The 20,755-nt window shown below is 40.8% G+C and overlaps 1 protein-coding gene across 6 annotated transcripts in view; it reads right to left on the bottom strand.

Moving 5' to 3' along the window:
• CADPS (calcium dependent secretion activator) overlaps positions 1-20,755 on the bottom strand; it is a 484,159-nt gene that overhangs the window by 110,034 nt on the left and 353,370 nt on the right. For 3 of the 6 annotated variants that reach the window (XM_003785526.2, XM_003785528.2, XM_012802483.2), the window contains 3 exons: positions 13,025-13,126; positions 11,164-11,227; positions 10,614-10,737 (listed from right to left, as the gene is read on the bottom strand). In XM_003785526.2, the coding sequence (XP_003785574.1) occupies positions 10,614-10,737; positions 11,164-11,227; positions 13,025-13,126 (290 nt within the window). Of the gene's footprint in view, positions 1-7,308; positions 7,327-8,193; positions 8,263-10,613; positions 10,738-11,163; positions 11,228-13,024; positions 13,127-20,755 lie in introns of all 6 variants that reach the window. The other 3 variants (XM_003785527.2, XM_012802482.2, XM_003785525.1) reach the window with 2 other exon arrangements.

The following is a 20,755-nucleotide window of genomic DNA, read 5'->3' as shown; positions in this document are numbered from 1 at the left end:
GGGAGGCTGAGGCAAGAGAATTGCCTAAGCCCAGGAGCTGGAGCCATATCATCACAGCACTCTATTAAGGGTGACAAAGTGAGACTCTGTCTCTAAAAATGAAAATAATAATTAATAATAATTATTATAATGGCAAATTGTATACCTGTCTTTCTCCTCCTCTGCCCAGGGAATCTGTATTTCTAGAGCCTAGAGCAGTGTCTGGGCCAGGGCAGGTCCTCAAATATTGGTGGAAAGGTGTCCTCAGTGGGTAAATGCAGTGCTTTTGTGGAAAAGAAAACACTCTCTGTTTGCGGTATACATATGCATATAAACTTCCACAGGAACTTTTATTTCTTGCCCAAAGCCGCTGATTATTTAACAAATGTACTAAGTTGAATTGTGGAATAGTAAACATCATAGCTTAAACTTTTGGGTGGGAGGATAAGTGTAATGCAATTCAAAATGATTTATGCTAATTAAAAATACCTTTTATCTAAATTAACACAAATTCATTTAATTTAAATGAAGGGAAGAAATAATGCTCTTGTCATATTTTTTGTCTCCAATTTGATATCTTTGTATTCCAAATCAGATATTGTTGCTAAGCCTTGAGCTGTTGAACCCAAGAAAAGTGAGCTTATTTCTGGAAGGAATTGTAGTGGAATCTGTTGCCTTTGAGTGTACAGTAACCTTTCCCAGGGGAATTGCCTCTCCTTTACTCTGTGGTATTCTAGTGAGAATGTCAAAGGATATATCCTGCAGGGCTAGTCATGTGAGCCACGCCTGGTCAACTGTAGCACCCCAGGCCATCATGGGTACTGTGATTGGCTCAGAGATTATCATATGACCTAAGCTTGGCCAATGAGATGATTCTCTAAAATGTTATACAGTTGCTTGAAGAGGAAAGCTCGTTTTCTTCTAGAGTCATTAGCTATTATGAGATAAAAGACTGGTGCTCTCTGTGTCCATATCATTCTATAAACCGTTGCCATTACTCCTAGTCACATTACAGAAGCCTGTCAGTGGTTGGAGATGGGAAAACACACTAACACTATTTATTCCTGAGGCCAACTCCTCCATGGATCTCACAGGTGCATGGGTGAAAAATTCCATTTTCTTGCTTAAGCTACTTCAGTTTTTCTTTTTTATAGCCACTTGCTATTATAAGTGTATTAATTAAGTAGTACTATTATGCATCCACCCAGGTAACCAAAGAAACATTTATGTACAGGGGCATAAGCTCTCTTGGGCAGGATCTTGGAGATATCTGGAGGGGAGATGAATAGAGGCGAACACTGAACATCTGAGTCAGTTGTTTTGGGGGCCTAACACTTGGCCTCCATCCTGCCTTCCTCTGGCACTATCACCCCCTCTGTGATCCATCAGAGACTCTCGTCTGGGTAAAATCTGCTTGTATTACACTTCTGGGACATCTTGCATGACCCCTGTACTATCAGCCCCAGATTATAATTATTTATTTCATGCTTGTGGTTTTCTACCTTTTTGTAAGCTTGATGAAGATAAAGACCATGAAGGTAGGGACTGCTTTAGCTCACCACGTATTCTGCTGGGGCCTGGCACAGCTCCCAGAATTTAGTGGGTACTTAACAATTAAGTGTGGAAGGAGATTGCAATGTTTTGTTTAAAATTTATAATAGAAAGATCATTTGACTGTCTTTTATATTCCCTTGATACCCAAAGTGCAATCTCTGGATCAGCACCTTTGGCATCACCTGGGAGCTTGTTAGAAATGCAGATTCCCAGGCCCAAAGTTAGAACCTGTATTTCAACAAGATCCTCAGGGATTCATGCAGACAGCACAGCTTGCAAAGTACTGTGTGATGCTTCGTTTCTGTAATCAAATGATATTTCTACACTACGCATTTGGATTTGCAAAGGTATTCTTTTAAACAATAATGAATGAAGAATTGCAGCAAAAATATATAATGACTACTTACTATGTGCCAAGCACTATGCTAAGAGCTTTATTTGGACTATGTATTTTAATCTTTGCAACAATCCTATGGTGGTGGAACCAATAATAACACCTTTTACAGAAAATAAGAGTGAGGTTACAGAGATTAAAAGAGCTGGTGGAAGCTGGGTATGATGGCACACACCTACAGTCCTGGCTACTCAGGAGGCTGAGGGAGGAGGATCACATGAGCTCAGGAGGTGGAGGCTGCAGTGAACTATGATTGTACCTATAAATAGCCACTGCTCCAGCCTGGGCAAAAGAAAAACAAAACAAAACAAAAACCCTAAAACAAACAAACAAAAAACAGTGCAGCCAAACAGCCAAGATAGGAATTTGAATTGTGAATATAACAAATTCCTGGGTGCTCAGGTTGGTCTTAAGGTAGTGGTTTTGTTTTGTTTTGTTTTGAGCTATACATATGGATGCTGGGTGTCATCAGCTGTCACTGGAAGCTCAGGCCAGTCAGTGGGCTGTGGACTGTGGAGGGGGCACAAGGCACCCTGGGGAGGTGAGGCTAGCACCTGAATAGTGCACAGAACAGTAGCAACAGATGAGAGTCACTCTCTAATTACTCATTTCATTTTGACACTGGCTTCTTTTCTCCAGGCCTCAGTTTTTCTATCTGTCAAATGAAGTTTTGGATTTAGATAACCAAGATGTTCTTGGTCTTGCAATTTTATTGCTAACAAATCACAAATAATTCTTAACACAAAAGTGGAAAGTAGGGGTTTTCAAATTCTGACTTTGCCACTAACCAGCTATTTGACCTTGGACAAATAACTTAACATCTTTCTACATCAGGATTTCTGTACGTGAAAGAATACTTTTTTATTTCATTGAGTAGAAGAGGTACATTGTAATATTTCTGAAATCTATATGCATCTTACAATTGATGGTACAACATAATTTAGGTGGTAGCCTTATTTCATTCTTAGGAATATAATGATGCAACTTGTAACTGATGACCTTTTAGATCAATGGAATGCAATAATAAAACATTTATCTCACTGGGCACAGTGGCTCATGCCTGTAATCCTAGCACTCTAGGAGACTGAGGTGGGTGGATTGCTTGATCTCACAGGTTTGAGACCAGCCTGAGCAAGAGAAAGACCCTGTCTTTAAAAATAGCCGGGGCTCAGCACCTGTAGCTCAAGTGGCTAAGCTGCCAGCCACATACACCAGAGCTGGTGAGTTTGAATTCAGCCCGGGCCTGCCAAAAAACAATGACAACTACAACCAAAAAAAATATCCAGGCATAGAGGCGGGCACCTGCAAGTCCTAGCTACTTGAGAGGCTGAGGCAAGAGAATCCCTTAAGCCTAGGAGTTGGAGGTTGCTGTGAGCTGTGATGCCATGGCATTCTACCCAGGGCGATAGCGTGAGGCTCTGTCTCTTAAAAAGAATAAAAAATAATAAAATAAAATAAAAATAGCTGGGCATTGTGGTGGGTGCCTGTAGTTCCAGCTACTCAGGAGGCTGAGGCAAGGGGATCACTTGACCCCAAGAGTTGGAGGTTGCTGTGAGCTATGACTCCAGAGTGCTTTACCAAGGGCAACAAAGACTCTGTCTCAAAAAACAAACAAACAAAAAACCCCCAACTTATCTCATGGGGTTGTTGTCAGAATTAAATGAGGACTGCATATAACTACTTAGCACATACCAAATTCTCAATAAACGACAGTTGCTGAGAACCTAGAACACAATACCTTCAATACCTTTTTCTGGTAGGAGAGACAGACACTGGTTTCATATTTGTTGGTTCATAGCATATTTGTAATATGTCCTCTTTTTCTCAAAAATCCTTCTGATGACTGTGTTTGAAACATGTTTCTTCCTTGCTCTGTCCCTCACTTTTTATAAAGTATGAGGAGGTGCTAGTTCCTAGAATAATCTGGTCTTAGAAACCCTGATTTATGTAGCAGTGAAAAAAAGGGATGAAAAGAGAAACATTTAGCTCCTCATGTATAAGATATGAAGCAGAGATGGTCCTCCTCCCTGAGGACCTGGATCTTAACAGGATAGGATCCACACTCACTGTTCCCCTGGGGAAGACAACAGGCTGCTGAGTCTGCTCTGTGTGCTGGGGGTCCTGCCAGAGTGGCTGTCTGTTTCTCTTTCGAGAGGCTTTAGAACTGTAGGAAGTTTGCTGGGAGATGGGGAAAGACACAGAACCTTAAAACCACAGAATCTTCTTTGAAATCCTTTGGATGGATTTAACCTGCTCAAAAAGGTTTCTGTCAGTTGAGAAGAAAAAAACAATCTTCAGTTCTTTGCCAATCTCAGGGAATCTCAGCTGCCCTAATTAAGACTTTATAATGTGAAGATTTTGGTAATAACTTGGTCCCCTAAGGATGACTCTGTTACTTGGTAGTCTTCCTATATCAAAAGTGGTAGGTCCTTTTGACCTTGTCCACTGAATGAGTGGATATTGCCCAAGTGCACAGCATATCAGCTGGGAAGGTTGCTTAGTAGAGCAAGACATAAAAGCACGTTCCTTGAATTTAGGCAGGCCAGAGTTCAAGTCCTGCTTGAGAAAGTCACTTATCACTAAATCTCAGTTCCCTCATCTGTAAAAGGGTCAAAAATAAAGTCTTCTTTATGGGATGAAGGTTAAGATCAAATCAGATCCTCCGCATGGAGTCCTGAGCACAGTGCCTGGGCCCATATGTGGATCACCTCTCTATCAGCCGTCTGTCCACTCACCCTCTGTTCATGCACCTAACTCCCTCCTCCCCTGCTCCCTTTCTTCCTTTTTCCTTTTCTTCCATTTATCTACTCATCTACCTAGCGATCTACCAATTTATCTGTTTATATTTACCTACCTACTTGTCTACTTATTTCTATCTCCATCTTCCATCTATCTATATGTCATCATCTGTCTGATGTTGCAAATCCTTGGCATATTTGAAAGAAAAAGTTGTTTTATTTCAAATTCCAGTGGAATCATTATGATGCTCAGAAAATTCTGCAAGTATTTAGCCAAGAACTCAGGCAACACAGCAATGGTAGCATAGACGTTCTCAGAGCATGCTGGGTTCAGATTGTGTGATGGTTTAAATGGAAATGTATTTAAAATAATAGAATTCATTTGTAGGAGTCACAGCTTTTCTTCCATAGACTAGCAGCCTTTTGCATCTTTATTTTTCTGAGATACTGTAATCAAGCCGAGCATTTAATTTCTAATAATGCCACCAGACAGAAAGCATAAGTCCACCAAGATGCCGTCTGCAGAGTTGTGTAGACTCGTAAAGCACAGCCTGATTAAAGGACTCTGTAGCTGTCGTATTCCAGTCCTCGCTACCCTACCTCACCCCAATTTGTGGTTGTGCCACCTCCATAGAGTTAGTTGGGCAGACCATCTATGTCTTTGTGTTCTATTTCTTCTGAGGATATTGAAAAGGAAGGCAGAGGACAAGAAGAAACATTAAAAGGTCAGGAGAGAAGTAAAAGGACTACGGTTATAATTGTCTTTGAGACACGATATGCTTAGAAGAGGCCTTAGATACACCCACGTCAACCCCATCTCTGCTTTGACCTTCACTTTTAAATCCAGTTTTACTTTGTTCCCCTTCTTCAGTCCTTTCTCTCTGTTGCTGCCAGTGTGATTTTCCTGGAGTGTAAATCACCAAGCCATCTCCTTATTTAAAGAGTCTTGGATGGCTGTCACCTTGAAGGTCAGCCTCAGGGTGACCTTTAGGGTGTTGCCTTAAAGGTCTTTTCTCTGAAAAATCCACATGCATGCAGACATTGGCATAGATTTCAGGAAATAACCTTTGAACCATGAGATATAGTCTGAAATCTGCCTTATTATGACACAGCTCCTTTGAGATCTCATCCTTTGCCTACATTGCTATCATCAGCACCCACTATGCCATCATCTCAGCCTGTTTTGCAGCCACATTAATTTAATTGCAGAGTGGTTAAGAGCATGGCCTCTTCCTGGGCTCAGATTCTGGTTCCACCACCTATGCTTCTAAGAGTGATTTTTAAGCTCTCCCTGCCTCAGTTTGCTCATCTCTGTAATGGGAATGATAATAGTGTTTCTCTTATAAGGAGTTTGAAGGATTAATGAGTTAACACAGATAAGGCATTTAGAATCATACCTGGCACATGATACACATTGAATAAACATTCATTTTTTAAATTAGCCATATGGTTTTATGTATTTGCACATATTATGCTCTCTTTCCAGGCTGCCTTTCTCTCAATCCTAGCTCTACTTAACTGATTCGAATTTCTCTCTCAAGATGCTGTTAATATTCTAATACTTTAAGATACGGTTTCAGCCTTATCTTACTGAGAAGATTTCCATGGTTTTTTGAGAATGCCTCATCCCTTTTATGCATATCATAATCAGTGCCCTGATTTACTCATATGCACCCATTTGCACATATGTTTCATGAGGCGGATAGCTATTTCCCTCTTGTTTACACAGTCCCTGGCTTTTAACACTGTGCCTTTACAGGGTGGGTTCCCACTGAGCACCTGGCTAATGAATGAGTGAATGAATGAGTGAATAAATAAATACCTTCCCTACGGGGAGAGAAAGGTTCATGTATCTTGAACATAAGTTTGTGAAACTTCAAATACTTCTCTACGGCCTCATGGCTGGCAAGTGCTCAAAAATGCTTTCTCAATTGTTCTGAAATGCACTCAATTGCTAACTTTGATGAAATTATTATTATTTTTGAGAATCTTTTAGACTTTAAACACAATGATCAATTATGCATTTATTAAAGTTTTAAATCAGAGCTCTTCTCAGAATAGGCTCAGAAATTTAGGGACCAAATAAGAAGAACATTTCCAAAGCCAGAGGACCTTCTAAAGCTTTCCTCTCATGAAACTTCCAGCAACATCCCTTGTTCGGTCATCCTGTCCACAATCCCTGCTTCATCATATGATACATACAAGAACAACATGGACACAACTTCCCTTTATCTTGGCTGATAAACATTCATCAAAAAACACAAACTTCCCAATAGGGCAGAAAACAGAAAAAAGAAATAAAAAACAAAGAGGAAGATTCATTTGGTTCAGTAATTTTTTTTTAAACACACATGAGGCCAAATCACTGGAATCCTAAAACCAGAGATGAAATGAAAGTCTGCAGCAAACCTGAACTCTGTTCCTTCAAAGCTTCTGCCTTTTCATAAATACTGCTCTATAAAGGTCAACATCAAATGGGCATGAGATGTATTTAGACAGCACAAATTAACTCCTTAAGTATTATTGCAACTCCACATTGCTCTCTGGGAGTACATACCTTAAGGAGCTATTGAAAAACAAAAACAAAAACAGAATATAACTCAACAGTCCTGATAATTTATAATGCATATACAATTGGTTCACCTGAGTCCTTTTGATTCTCTATTTGAAAGAGAGAGCACAACAAGGAGAGAAGAGAGAGAAACAAGAACACATATGCAGGATTAATGAGCAAGTGGACCCAAATGCCCCCCACTTATGTGTGATACATGATATTGGAAAGAAAAGTTGCCCTTGGGTTCCCACCGCCCCGAAGTGTGGGGGCCAGCAAAAAAAGGCTCCTTCACAGAGGTGGAAAATGCTGCACAAATAGAAAATTAGTAAAATTAAGTTTAATGTGAAATCAAGCTATGAAACATACATGAAGTCTCCAAGTGACAATTAAGTCATATGTTCTAGCCAGAGCTTAGAGGACAAGGACAAGTCAAAATCTCCAGAGAGAATAAGGAATAGCTTCCCAGCTTGAGAGAGGACAGATAGGAGGTATTTCAGATCTGATTTTACAGAGAATGGACCACCTGGTGTGATCTCATACCCATATTGGTTTGACATCTTTCACATGGAAAAGAAGGCATGACTTTGCCCCAAGTGTCCTTTATCTGACACCTAACGCACTGCTCCCAGCCTCGCTGCTACCTTTTGATTGTGTACCAGTGACAAGCACTTTACAAATTGGGGTTACACACAAGCAAAGTAAAAATGCATTCAGGTCATGGACAGAGAATAACTGAAAAACTCACAGACAAATCTGAGTTTATCACAAACAAATGGCTTAATTGTCTAACCTGTTTAAGGCTGATAAAAAGTGACTGGACTTCTCACACTGGGTTTCACAGACAGAACCAACAGACAAGCCAATGCTAAAAAACTTGAAGCAAGGAGAGTGAGTTGGTTTGGATCTGAATTTTCTTGAAATAATGAAAACAGAAAGAGTGAAGACAGCATGGTGAGGAGGTGGTAGGTACTCACGAATGGTTAAATCCATCACTTGGGAGGCCAAGCAGAAGACAGGATGCTCATACATTTCTCTCTTTTTCCCTATAAAAGAGGATTTGGGCATGCAAGAGGCTTAGGTCAGAGGTAAAGAGGTTAAAGGTCACAGGTTAGAGGAAAACGTTACATTAGCTCAAAGGAAAATAGCCACAGAGTATTTTGGAATAAACACAGGATAAAAGAAAAAGGAGTTTCCAAATTGGAGATCTACTGGATTAACCATTCAGCATGCCGTGAGTCACGAGAGAGATTGTGACCATGATTTTACACGTCTCTTTAAAGTTGTTTGCAAGAATACAATGACCAAAAACATTATGAGTAAAGGGAAACAAAATTTCATTGATTTAAGGCTCCAAGATACTAAGGGTTTCAGACTTTAGTATCTAAGGCTCTTGAGGTATTTCTTCATAAACATAGTCTCCAGCAATATTACTACAACTTCTTTCCAAAATTCTGAGATAACTAAGCTGTTAATGCTCACAGAGGGGCTCCAATGTAAAAATGGAAGATTTCTTTTCTGATGGTAGGATCAGAGCCTTGTAAAAGAAAGTTGTCTCATAGTAATATCTTTGAAGCTGCAATGTCTCAGCCTACAGTGGACTATGTTCATGAAAGAAAACCTGATACATGCAGCCAGAGGATGTTGGGTTGTCTGAATTAACAATCCCAGCATGCTTTGAAATTGGTGTCTCAGCCACTTTTGCAGAGGGCACGTCAAAAAGTGGCTGAGCCAATCACGGACAAGGAAGGAGAGAAGCAGAAGAGAGCAGGTAGTGTGGAATGAGGTACTTCTCTGAAAAGAGAGTTGGAAAAAAAGGATTGGTTTCTTCAAAGAATCCCCAGACCTAAAAGTCACAGTGCAAAAGATAATTAACACAACCAAGAAGAATTGAGGCACAAAAGGAAATTACAGACCAGCTGATCTACTTTGGAAATGAATGCATTTTTACTTACAGATCTTAAAGTTTGTTTTGAATATATTTATCTGAAAGAAGAGAGTAGATCTTACCAAAAGACTTAGTATTAGCTAGACCAAGACCTAGGAGGCAGCAGCCATGGCAACGGAACGTTCCTTGATCCCATCCCACCTCTGGCCTTGCCTAGTGTTATTAGGTACCCGGCTAACTTTACCAAATACAACCAATCATTGTGTCCTGGGACGTAGATGCTGGAACAATTATTTGCTAATGTAGCCCTTTAACGATCTTCTTGTTCCTCTATTTTTGTCACTCATTACCAAGTCAAGAGTTGACAAACATCCTTTTAGTGCCCAATTCTTAAGTGTTTTTCCCTGGATGCATAACAATGAATTCATTACCACTGGTACACAATTTGCATCGTCAGACAGACAAAATTGAGGGGGAGGACATGTAGTATACAGAACACTGCAAATTTGACATGATATTAACCTAATTCTCTAAGGAAACAAGGACTTTGGCAGAGTAACTGATGGGGTCTGGGTGGTTGGTTCATTTCTATCACCCCCGGCCCAGTCATCTTGGGGCAGACAACACGCATTTGCTGGTTTTAGTCAGGGTATCATGTTTCACGTGTGAGAAAACATCAGATTCCAGAATGCGGACACATCGAGTTTTGCACACAGAACTTCCACATTTATACACTTACACCACTGGTCAAGTTGGATGTGGTTTTCAAATCACCCTATAGCAGCCAACAGGGTAACAATGAAAAGTGATTAATACCTTTGTGAATGAATAGGTCCCAAAGAACCATATCTTCTCAAGTAGAGTCTGTGCAAAGCACCTTTGGTGATCACTTGGTCATCAGTGACCCCTTCCCTAAAATTTATGGGCAGGGGTACCAATCATCCAAGGTCTGGAGTAACAAGAATGAATGAGACCCAGAGTCAAGCCGGAGCCGCTGGCTATGGCTCAACACTAACCTGACGGCAAGTTTGAATTGCTACCAAAAGACAAGGCCCTTTCAAGGGGCAAGAAAGAGTTAAGTAAAACCTTGGTGTTGCTCTATCCAATTCTTGCTTTACTTCCAATGTTAGCAGTGGACAACAGGCTGTTTCATTTTCCTCTATTTAAAGAACGTAGTAATCCTACAGAACTCTTTCATAGGAAAACATTAGCCACACAGCAGATACTTAGGGCCAACACAGACTCTCAGAAGGACCTTAGTTAGCAGATAACATCCTACATTCGACATTCTTTCCCTACAAAGGCTGTTTCTTGAGCCCTTGTTCAGTCTTTTTATGTGTTTACTTGGCCACAGCCACGGAAGCTTCCAGATTTGAGGTGCTTTCAGGTTTCAGCTTAACATACTCAGATGGACCACTGTTATCTGGTGCCCTTCAAAAAAGAGAGACACTTCTCTAGGGAGGCATACCAAAGTTTAAATTCAAAACTGGGGGCAGGAGGGAGCCTTACCTTCAATTTTGGCATACTCCGAGAGCCGAGAATAGTTCACTAAAGCAGCCTGCTCCAGACATTTACGGATGACTGTTTTGACCTCCTCCTGTGGCACTGGGGTCACAATATCTTTCATCAAAACCTGTAGGTAGGAAAAAAGGAATTATTATTATTAAGAAGGTTCAAGCAAATGTGTTACTCATATTTCTTAAAGAGTTCAAGTTTAAAATTAGCTGTGAATGTTTCCTAGTGATTGAATACTAATTGAGAGCCAACATTAAAAAAACAACAAAAAACCCCACTCAAATGGCAAGGCACAGGTAGGATGGCAAAGCCCGGCAATGAGTTAGGGAAGGGCTTAGAATATATCTTCTATATATCTTATTTAGGAGTCTGGAGATAAAATATCAAGAATTTTGGCAGTTTCTTCACTTTTATTCTGATATTTGACGAATGGTAAACAAATCCTTTAAAAATTACCAACTAGGTCATTCAACCATAATATTTTATTGCAATTATGTTTATATTTCCTTATGGATGTGATCTGTTTTTTTACTTTCATTCTTACCCTTTCCAAGAGTGAGAGAGTAGCTTTTAAAGCACCTTCAGGTCGACCAAATGGAAAGCAATACCTAAAAAAGACATAAAATTCTTAAGGTTGCCCAAATTATTACATTTAGCATGAAATATGCTGCAATTTGATTCCTATAGCAACTCTCTCGGAGGAATGGAAAATGCTTTTTATTTTGTCACGTTGGGTTATGCTAATCTGAATTCACACCATATATGTGTGTATATAATGTATATATGTGTACGTGTGAATAATGAGTAAAGAGGGACTCTGCAAATGTCTGCGGTGGAAAAGAAGATCGAGAGTGATGACATAAGGCTCTGTTTAGATTTACATTGTGAAGGAGAACTATTTGTTGGCTCAGATGTGACTTTATATATTACTATTGAGATCAGCATTCAAAAACAGATTAGTTGAAAAAGGCTACAATTTAAACATCCTTATTTGCCCCCCCACCTCTGAAAAGGATTAATAAACGCAATAGAGGACTGTATTTAGAACAAATTCATGATTCTGCTAACTCTCCTTCCTTACAGTGTTTCATTGTTACGGAACTTTTGCTGTTGGTAATGCATTTTACATATAGTATCTAATTAATAAAGGTTTGTCTGGGAGGCTGTGGATGGCACAGGAAGAACTATGCCAGGTACCAGGGGGAGTTCTGCTAACTGTTGCAGGCTGTCACAAGCCCCTTGGAGCACTAGTGGTGGCACAGAGAGACCAGCATGGCTCCTTGAACTCAGACCACCCTATGTGTGCGTTCCATCCTTACCCTTGCCAGCTGTGTGGCCTTGGGCAAGTTCAGTCTCATTTTATCCTTTGTTTAAATGTGGATTATAATAACTACCTTACAAAGATGTTCTGTGAATAAAAAAAAAAAAAAAAAAAAACATGAGTTAATACACCTCTAGCTGCCTGTCCTGTATCTGGCTGACAGGACTAGATTATTAAACCCTGAGTTTAATTAATAAGAACTATTATAAATGCAATTATTATTTTTGAGTTGCTATTTTAGGATCTCTGGTCCAGAAGCATCCATGTGGCATTAGAAATGTCTAATTTGCTCCAGGGGAAGTGGTCTGTGTGGTGTCAGTCTCTGTTCTCTGGTGCATAGGGAAGATTCGTCCACCCAGCTTATCCAGCTTTCCTTCCCTCCCCAGCTAGCCCTATCTCCGAGGGGTTGAAGTGGAGACTTTCCTTTGGGCACTGCTGCCTTCCTTCCTTCCTGTTCACTATGATCTGATCCACAGGATTGTTTTTTTTTTTTTTTTTTTTTTTTTAATTCTTTTATTTAGGAAGCTTGAAGAAGTTTCAAATTCAACTTCTTTTTGAGACAGAATCTCACTCTGGCACCCTGGGTAGAGTGCTATGGCATCACAGCTCACAACAACCTCAAACTCTTGAGCTCAAGCAATCCTCTTGCCCCAGCCTCTCAAGTAGCTGGGACTAGAGGTACCCACCACAATGCCCAGCTATTTTTAGAGACAGGGGTTGCTGGCTCAGGCTGGTCTCGAACTCCTGAGCTAAAGCAATCCACCAGCCTCAGCCTCTCAAAGTGCTAGGATTACAGGCATGAGCCATCACCATGCCCACCCCAAATCCAACTTTTTATCATAGGCTGATGGTTGGCTCACAGGAGGAAGGCTTTATTCTTCCAGTAGAGATAAAACGAACTTCAGAATTTCAAGTCTCCTGAGCCACTGAGGAATCATGCCTGAGTGGTCTGCTTTTCCTAGAGAGTTATTTCTGAATATCAGTGTAGCTCTGATAGGTTTATAGTTTTGGAAAATCAAGCCCTTTAATTGTCTCCCAGCCCCATCTCACTTTCCCAGTAAGTCTCTAAATCCCAGAGCCTTACCTAAAATGTGTAATCTGATTTTCCAACAGAACTCGGAGTCTCTCTTTGATTTCTTCAAAACGTTCCTTTTCTTCAACAGTCACAGTTCCTATTCCATCGGGCCTGAAAGAAGAGACATCATGAAATGATGGGAACCTCCTGTGTTGACACCGCTAAATCAAATCGCCAGCAGGTGGAAAGCGTCCATTCCAGAAGAAACAGTGTCCCACTGTTTCTGGGCTCTGCAGGGATGGGTTGCTTTGGGGTGATTGTTTCAGGGATGTTGGCAGAACCGTAGCTCCTTTCTTGTGAAATGGTAACGTGTACAAACTGGTGGTTGGTGGGTTAATTCCAGCTGTGGACTTGTTCTGTTTGGCTCACAAGTTCTGAAAAAATTTGAACTAGTTGGCGATATTTTTTAAAATCAGGAAAGTTTAATAATATAATTCTGATTAACGGCGGTGGGGGGGGGTCTCCTGCAAATTCAGAGCAGCTGGCATGAATCATGAGCTCCCAGTAGCTTCTTCCTTGTCTGGGGCAGGCACTCCTCACTAGATCCACCTCTCTAATTTGTATCACCTACGTAGGCACTGGTGCTGGGGATCCCTGAGTTGGATACACAAATTCCTATAAAAAGCAGGTACCTTGTAAGTGTCTGTCTTCCTCAGTGTTAAATGTCTTAATGGCTCAGTTTTCTGTTTGTAATTATAGATGGTCAGATTAATGTAAGTGTTCATGTTTTCCACATTTTCCAATTTTAGCAAACTATTGCTCTTTGTAATAAAAAGGTCTCTGGCATAGACAAGTGATCTCAGTCTGATCATGGTATTACAGTGTTACGGTCAGGTGCACACATATTTCCCCTATTTGTTATGGATCATTCAAGTTGAAAATATAAAAGGAGCCTGCATATTTATAGCCCAAATTCATCTGTGCCAAACTATAGGCAGGATGATCTGACCCATTCAAAGACTTCAGCTTCCCAGATCTCATAGTGACTTGTTTTGACTACTGGCTGAGCCAGTTTGCAGATTGGTGTGTCACCATAAAACTTCTATTGGAACATTCTTCAGTTTGCAAATGCAAGTCATTTTGAGACCAAACAAATGGTCTTATTTATAGGCCTTCTCAAGGATCCAGCATAAGTTGGGAAAATTCTTTATACTAGACCAGTCTGACTGCACAAAAGACTTGGCAAATGACAGCAATGTACCTCCTGTTAGGGGTTAATTGGTCAGCTTTCCTTCTTTTTAAATAATAAAAAAAATGAGAAAAATGAGAAAATTTCCCCTCCTTCATTTTATAAAAAACACCCCCAACAGTAAAATCCTGTTCAGTCTATTCTCATATTCCTCAAACTTAAAGGAAGGAAGAAGGGAAAATGGCAAATGAGAAGCAGGCTCTAGAATGCAGGAACATGCCCTTGTTTTCAAATTTTCTGGAAAAATCTTAATTGTTATTTTTCAAAGCTGCTTTTTTTTTGCAGTTTTTGGCTGGGACTGGGTTTGAACCCACCACCTCTGGTATATGGGGCCGGTGGTGCCCTACTCCTTTGAGCCACAGGCGCCACCCCAATTTACAAAGCTTATTAACATTTTTTTATGTGAATCATCTATGAATCTATAGTTGAATCTCAGGATGAATTCACTGGGCCCTGCAAAAATACATGTCACTGTCTTTTTGTTAACTTCTCATATTTCTGTTAAAATCTACAACTTCCATTAGTTGTGGCTTTTGATTTTTGTTTATAGAAAATTCAGGTTACTGAACACGTGTTTATGTGACAGGCACGTGCATGCACACACTGTTGGGGGGAAAGGGAGCCATTCAGAGCATTTTGTTTGTGTTTGTAGGATGTCAACCCAGAGGAAAATGCTCTTAAATACAATTTACAGTTCAGGGATGGGTTTACAGATCACAACAAAAAGCATGGAAACCATTTAACGTGGACAGCTCAGAGATCTCTGTGGTCGTCACTAGGAGATAAACCTCTCTGTGAGGAAAACCTCTCATTCATTACCTGACAAGTCTTCAAAGGCAATTAGGCAGATAGTTAGGAGGCAGCTTTTTGTTTTGTGTTGGAGATGATAAACCTAAATGTGGAGATCGCCTTTTCAGTCAATTCTCACTACAAAGGGTGTTATTACAAATGAAACACTGGGGTATGGTTTTTCTTTTGTTCTGGTGATTGCCATTTGTAATTATTAAAGGTATCAGAGATTCCCTGATAACCTTTTCTCAGACCACTTTCTAACCACTATTAATGTCACTATGCCAAAAAGCTAAACCACTAAAAATTACTGTAGTCTCTTAAATTTGCTTCTTGATTGCCTAGGTCAGTGTGAATACTTCTAATTTCAAATAAATAAAACAAACTAACCTTATTCAGTGTGTTAGGCACATCATAGTACAGAGTTCACCAACAGAAATAGGTGATAAAACAATTCAATGTTTCTAATTGCCAGAAATTGCTCTGAAATAGTACCAGTGACGGGAGATGCTATTTTGCAAATTAAAGAAAAGACACGCAGGGATAATATAATTTCTTAAAGATTCTAGGCTGTTAACTAGGAAAGACAAAGAGTTAAAAATCAAAAGTATCCTTTTAAAATTTGACATAAGTATTACTGAGAATTTTGTCAAACATCAATTTCTTTGTCATTGACCCTTATAATTTTCCAGTGTTACCTCTATAGGTTTAGCGAGGTCTCCATAGAGCTACCCCCTGAAAAATTCTGGTGAAGCATTTTGGGAAGTGTGGTTGTCCATGGATCAGTGAAAGACTTTCTAGAGCAGTGGTTTTCGAATTTAAGCATGCCTCTGGATCACTCTGAGGGCTGTGACAACCTTGACACCCTTCCCCCCAACCCCACCTAGAGTTTCTGATTCAGCGGTTCTGGGGTGGAGCCTGAGAATTTTTATTTCTACTGAGTTTTCTGCTGCCACTAGGGTCACTGATTGAAGGACTACACTCTGAAAACTGTTGTTCCAGAGCAAAAAAATACTCGGTGAGCAGCTCTTCCAGTGGCTGAAAAAATGTGTTAGACTCAGGGTTCCCAGTTTCCCTTAGATCGGAATGGCTTGGAACAAGAGGTCTTCTGTAAGAGGTACACAGTCCACTTACTGAGCTTCCAATCCCCTCTAAAAGTGGCATCTGTACTGTTTCCAGGTGTCATTCCATGTAGAGCTAGTTGAAAGGTAAATAGTACAACTGTACTGGTATGTTTCAGAAGCCATGCTTTTGTTTCATTTCGTTTGTCTTTCTGGAAACATTGGGGGTAATTCTCTAATTGTTATAACCCTGGCTCTGCTTCTTGTCCCTTTCTCAGTACTTTTCCCACTTCAGGAGTTACACAGAACAACAGAAGAGGATGAAGGTGGATTTTAAACTTTGAGCTAGACGAGGAGTCTGCTACACGGAACACACGTCCAGGAGCCTGAATCTCTCACTGTCTCTTCTCTTGACTGTATGTTCGCTCCCCTGTTGTTTGGCTTCTCAGCACCCTTTACCCCTTCCCATCGCCCCTAGATTTGGAGCGATGGCCCTGGCCACACTTGGGATACCCATGCTCCTGGGGGTAAATCAAGGGACTTATTCCCTCCCTGTCAATGCTGAAGGGCTTCCTGGAGGCCAGTGGCTGCCCTTCACAGCCACTCTATCTTTAAGCTGGAGTAGGACCTCAAGTCACCACCTGGACACTCTCTCCTTGAATCTTGATATTGAATAAGTGAGGCAAGGCTAGAATGAACAGATGGAATATGCTTGTCCCTAGCAGCTAGGTCTCAATGCTTGGCTGCACCACAAAACTGTCCGAGGTCCCGCTCCATGCTCAGATTCAACCTGTCTGCAGTGGACTCAGACAGTGGCATTTTTGAAGCTCCCCCAGCTACTCTGACATACAGTTAAGGGCTAAGATCGGTCCTGCTCCGTCCTCTTCTGCAGCTGTCTTGATTCTAGATGTCCTCTTCCTCTTTTTAATGCTCCCCGCATCACCCTAATAACCTCCTCTCTGCTTAGATCATGCAACTTTATGTAAGTTCATAAAGCCCGTATCCCCTCTTTCCCCCACACTCTCCATCTGAGTAGAAGATGCCTTTGAACTTAGCTTGAGAAGCGCATGTGGAAGTGCAGCTGTGGTCTCGGGTTCCACCTAACTACACACTGGCTGACATCTCCCTTCTGTATATCATGATCCCGCAAACTTGAGACAATATGCAGGCTGAGTGCAGTCACTTTTGGAGCCGCGCTGGAGACTGGACGCTCTCCCACCTGCAGGCCATCACTGGGGCCAGAAGTGGGTCTCTGCAGCTGCAGAGACTATATCGCATCTGACACAGCTGGCATCTCTGGAATCCACCTTTCAAGTTTTCGGCAAACCATTTCCTCACTGTCCTTCACAAAGTTGACATGTTCGGCAGCATGATAGGAAAGATGTCATGTCGGCTGCTCTTCAAGTCCTTGTCACAATGGTTAGCACCAGTTCTGTCATCTTCACTCTCCTCACAGTCTCCCGTCTTGAGCCATGTCACAAATAATAATATATCCAGAGTTATGGATTTTTTTCTTTTTCTTTCTTTCTTTTTTTTTGTCAGATTGAAACTGCCATAACCCAGCTGTCCATTCTTTGAGTAACTGGCTGTGTAGACTGTTCTCTTTTCCCCAAATACTTCTGAGCTGGAGTGTATCAATGTCTATTGTCAGATTAATCTAATATTATTAAATACTGAGCTTTTAATGTGAAACATTACAGTTTAATATTTGAAATCATGTGTGAACAATGTAGTCAAAGAATTCAAGCTGTGATGTGTTTTGTGAAATGAATTTACCTCTTTAGGTCATTGCACTGTTAATCCACACCCAGGGGATCACGGAGATGCCTAACTTGGTTCTCTACATCATGTTGCAAGCTAGGCCACAAAACCTTCTTTTCAAAGGTAAGATGTCTTTTCAAGAAGGTCAGGATGCTGAATTAATTCAAAGTTTACAATGACTGATATATCCTGCTATTGCATCTATTTGGTAATTAAGTACAGAATCTTATGTGTAAAAAGAAATGTATGAATTCAGCAGAAGAGGAAAGAGGGTCTGGTCCACCCCTCTGCACACAACCAGCTTTAAGGCTCCAGTCACTACCAACAAGGGGTAAAACTCCAGCTGAAGATGGAATATACTTTCATCTCCAAATGCAAATGTCCACATATGCTGGTGCAGGCACCATAAACATGATATATTCTCTCTCTCCAAATGGATGCATGCCCGCAGACCGCATTATGGATCCATGAAAATGTCCTTAAACAAGCATGATAACTGAATCCTACTTGCTACTAAGTTGTTCCAGCCCAGAAACATGACAACGTAAAGGCCCAGAGTGGGACAGAATATCTCCATAGACGTTCTTTGCAATGCTCCCTAAGCTGGACATTTAGAACAAAAACCTTCTCTTAACCTCCCCCCCTTTTTTTGTTCAAATTGATTTCCCTGGGCAACCTTTAATTCTAAGAAGTTTTAGAATGATACTTCTCAATTTAATTCTAGTGTGGAATATTTTCCTTTGTGTCTTTCAAGTGGTTAATAACTACAAATTCAAGGTAACACCAAAACCCTATCTTCTCAAAGGGAGATATCCCTGGTTGCTCATCTGGACAGTGTGTATGGTCTTAGGCTAATTATAAATTATAATTAGGACTCAAACATCCCATAGTCACTGCTTCATTCTGAAAGCCAGCCGCACCCCTTCTTCGTCCTCCCTTCCAGCCCATGCCCTTTTCTAATTATGCTTCAAAGCCCTGGGGCTCAGACACCCTGCTAAAACAAATATATCAAAGTGTTTGTATCACAAAGAGTAAGAGAGGAAGCAACAACAAGCAGTTTCTGCAACATTACAAGTGCACATTGTAGCTTCTTTGGGTTGGCTATTAGTTAATTTCAAAAAAAAAATGGTTAGATGTTAGGTGGGGGTGAAAATATACCAGTAAGTCTGTTCTAGCTTGTTATGGTTTTTCCAATTGCAGTTATAACCTGAAGTATCAGAAGATTGCATCACCCCTCTATAAGGATAGAAGTTGTTCAGGAGTCTCTCTCTACTGAACAATCACTAAGAATACAGATGCTATTGGCACAAGCATAATCATCAAAGTGACAAAGGCTTGATTCAGTACCAGGGTACTGAATGAAGTGACAGGTGATTAGATAAATGATATGAAAAACTGGAAAGCAGGCATTTTTTCTTAAGGATCAATTTCTAAAATCAGTACTATGCAGATTTTTACTTTTGATTAGTACGAGGAGGAAAGTTGGGTTTCTTTATTTCTAAGCAAACACAGACAAGCTTTAGATTACACTCTGAAGACTTTGTATAGATTTCTGAGAGGTCAGACCAGTACTATGGGTGTCTTTTTAGTATCACACCCACCCTGAAAGGTGTGTGACTTCTGAAAATATGATTTTGTACTAGTTAATTCAATGGCCACAGGATGAGGACATATTGTTGAAATTTTGGAAGGAAAATATACATTATTTGATGGCTAAAAGGATTGCACCAATGGGATAGAGAATTAAACATATTGCACAAGATTTCACGTCTTGGTTGGAAAATCTGCTATTCTCAGTGGGCAAGTTTCCTTCAGGAAGAGAGTCTTGTGATATGTTGGTTTGTTTTGTGTTCCTATAAAGGAAATACTGGGCTGGGCATGGTAGTTCATGGCTGTAATTCTAGTTCTCTGGGAGACCAAGACAAGTGGATCACTTGAGCTCAAGAGTTTGAGACCAGGCTAAGCAAGACTGGGACCCCCATCTTTACTAAGAAAATAGAAAAACTAGCCAGTCCTGGTGGCATGCCTGTATTCCCAGCTACTTGGGAGGCTGAAGCAAGAAGATTCCCTGAGCTCAGGAATTTGAGGTTGCTGTGAACTATGATGCCACAGCACTCTACTCAGGACAACAGAATGAGACTCTGTCTAAAAAGAAAAGAAAAGAAAAGAAAATACTGGAGGCTGAGTGATTTATAAAGAAAAGAGGTTTATTTGGGTCATAGTATCACAGACTACATAAAAGGAGTGGTGCCAGCATCTGCTTCTGGTGTGGGCTTCAGGGAGCTTCCAATCAAGGCGGAGGATAAAGGGGTAGCAGGCACGTCAAGAGAGAGGCCCATAATGTTTAGACAACCAGCTCTCCTATGAAAACTAAGGGAGAACTCACTTGTTATGAGGAGAAGAACCATTCATGAGGGATCTGCCCCTATGACCCAAACACCTCCTATCAGGCCCCACCTCCAACACTGGGGATGGAATTTCACCATGAGATTTGGACAAGTATCCAAACTATACTACACCAGTTAAAAAGAGACAAGCTCCAAAGAGAATTTCTCCTTGGAAATCTGGGATGCTTATTTGTACTTGAAATTTGTCTAAAATCCCTCCTCCCCCCAGTTTCTCTTCCAAGAACTTCCTTTTAAGTAAACCCGGTTCTTCAGAATTTAGAGAGCATGACTCAGCCATGTGCAAGGCCGCCACCTGCTCAGAGCTGGAAGGCCCATCAGCTACGTGCTCATGCTCACAAGTGCAATAGTGCAATGCGTTAGTGAGAAAGAGGAAACCAAGAATGTAGGGGTCACTGTCAACCCTCATCCATGCCTGTCTGCTCTATTCTGTATTCAGAGGTCAGTAAAACAGAGCTGTCCTTGCTACACAGCTTTTCCTTTTTCTATTTGGGGGAAGAAGAGTTAAAAAGCACCATACACAATGTCACTGTGT

This window comes from Otolemur garnettii, unplaced genomic scaffold, assembly GCF_000181295.1.
Source record: "Otolemur garnettii isolate 467f Iridium unplaced genomic scaffold, OtoGar3 scaffold00015, whole genome shotgun sequence".
Classification (NCBI taxonomy): Eukaryota; Metazoa; Chordata; class Mammalia; order Primates; family Galagidae; genus Otolemur; species Otolemur garnettii.
Note: the sequence above shows the minus strand (reverse complement) of the source record. Positions and strands in the feature narration are given on the sequence as shown.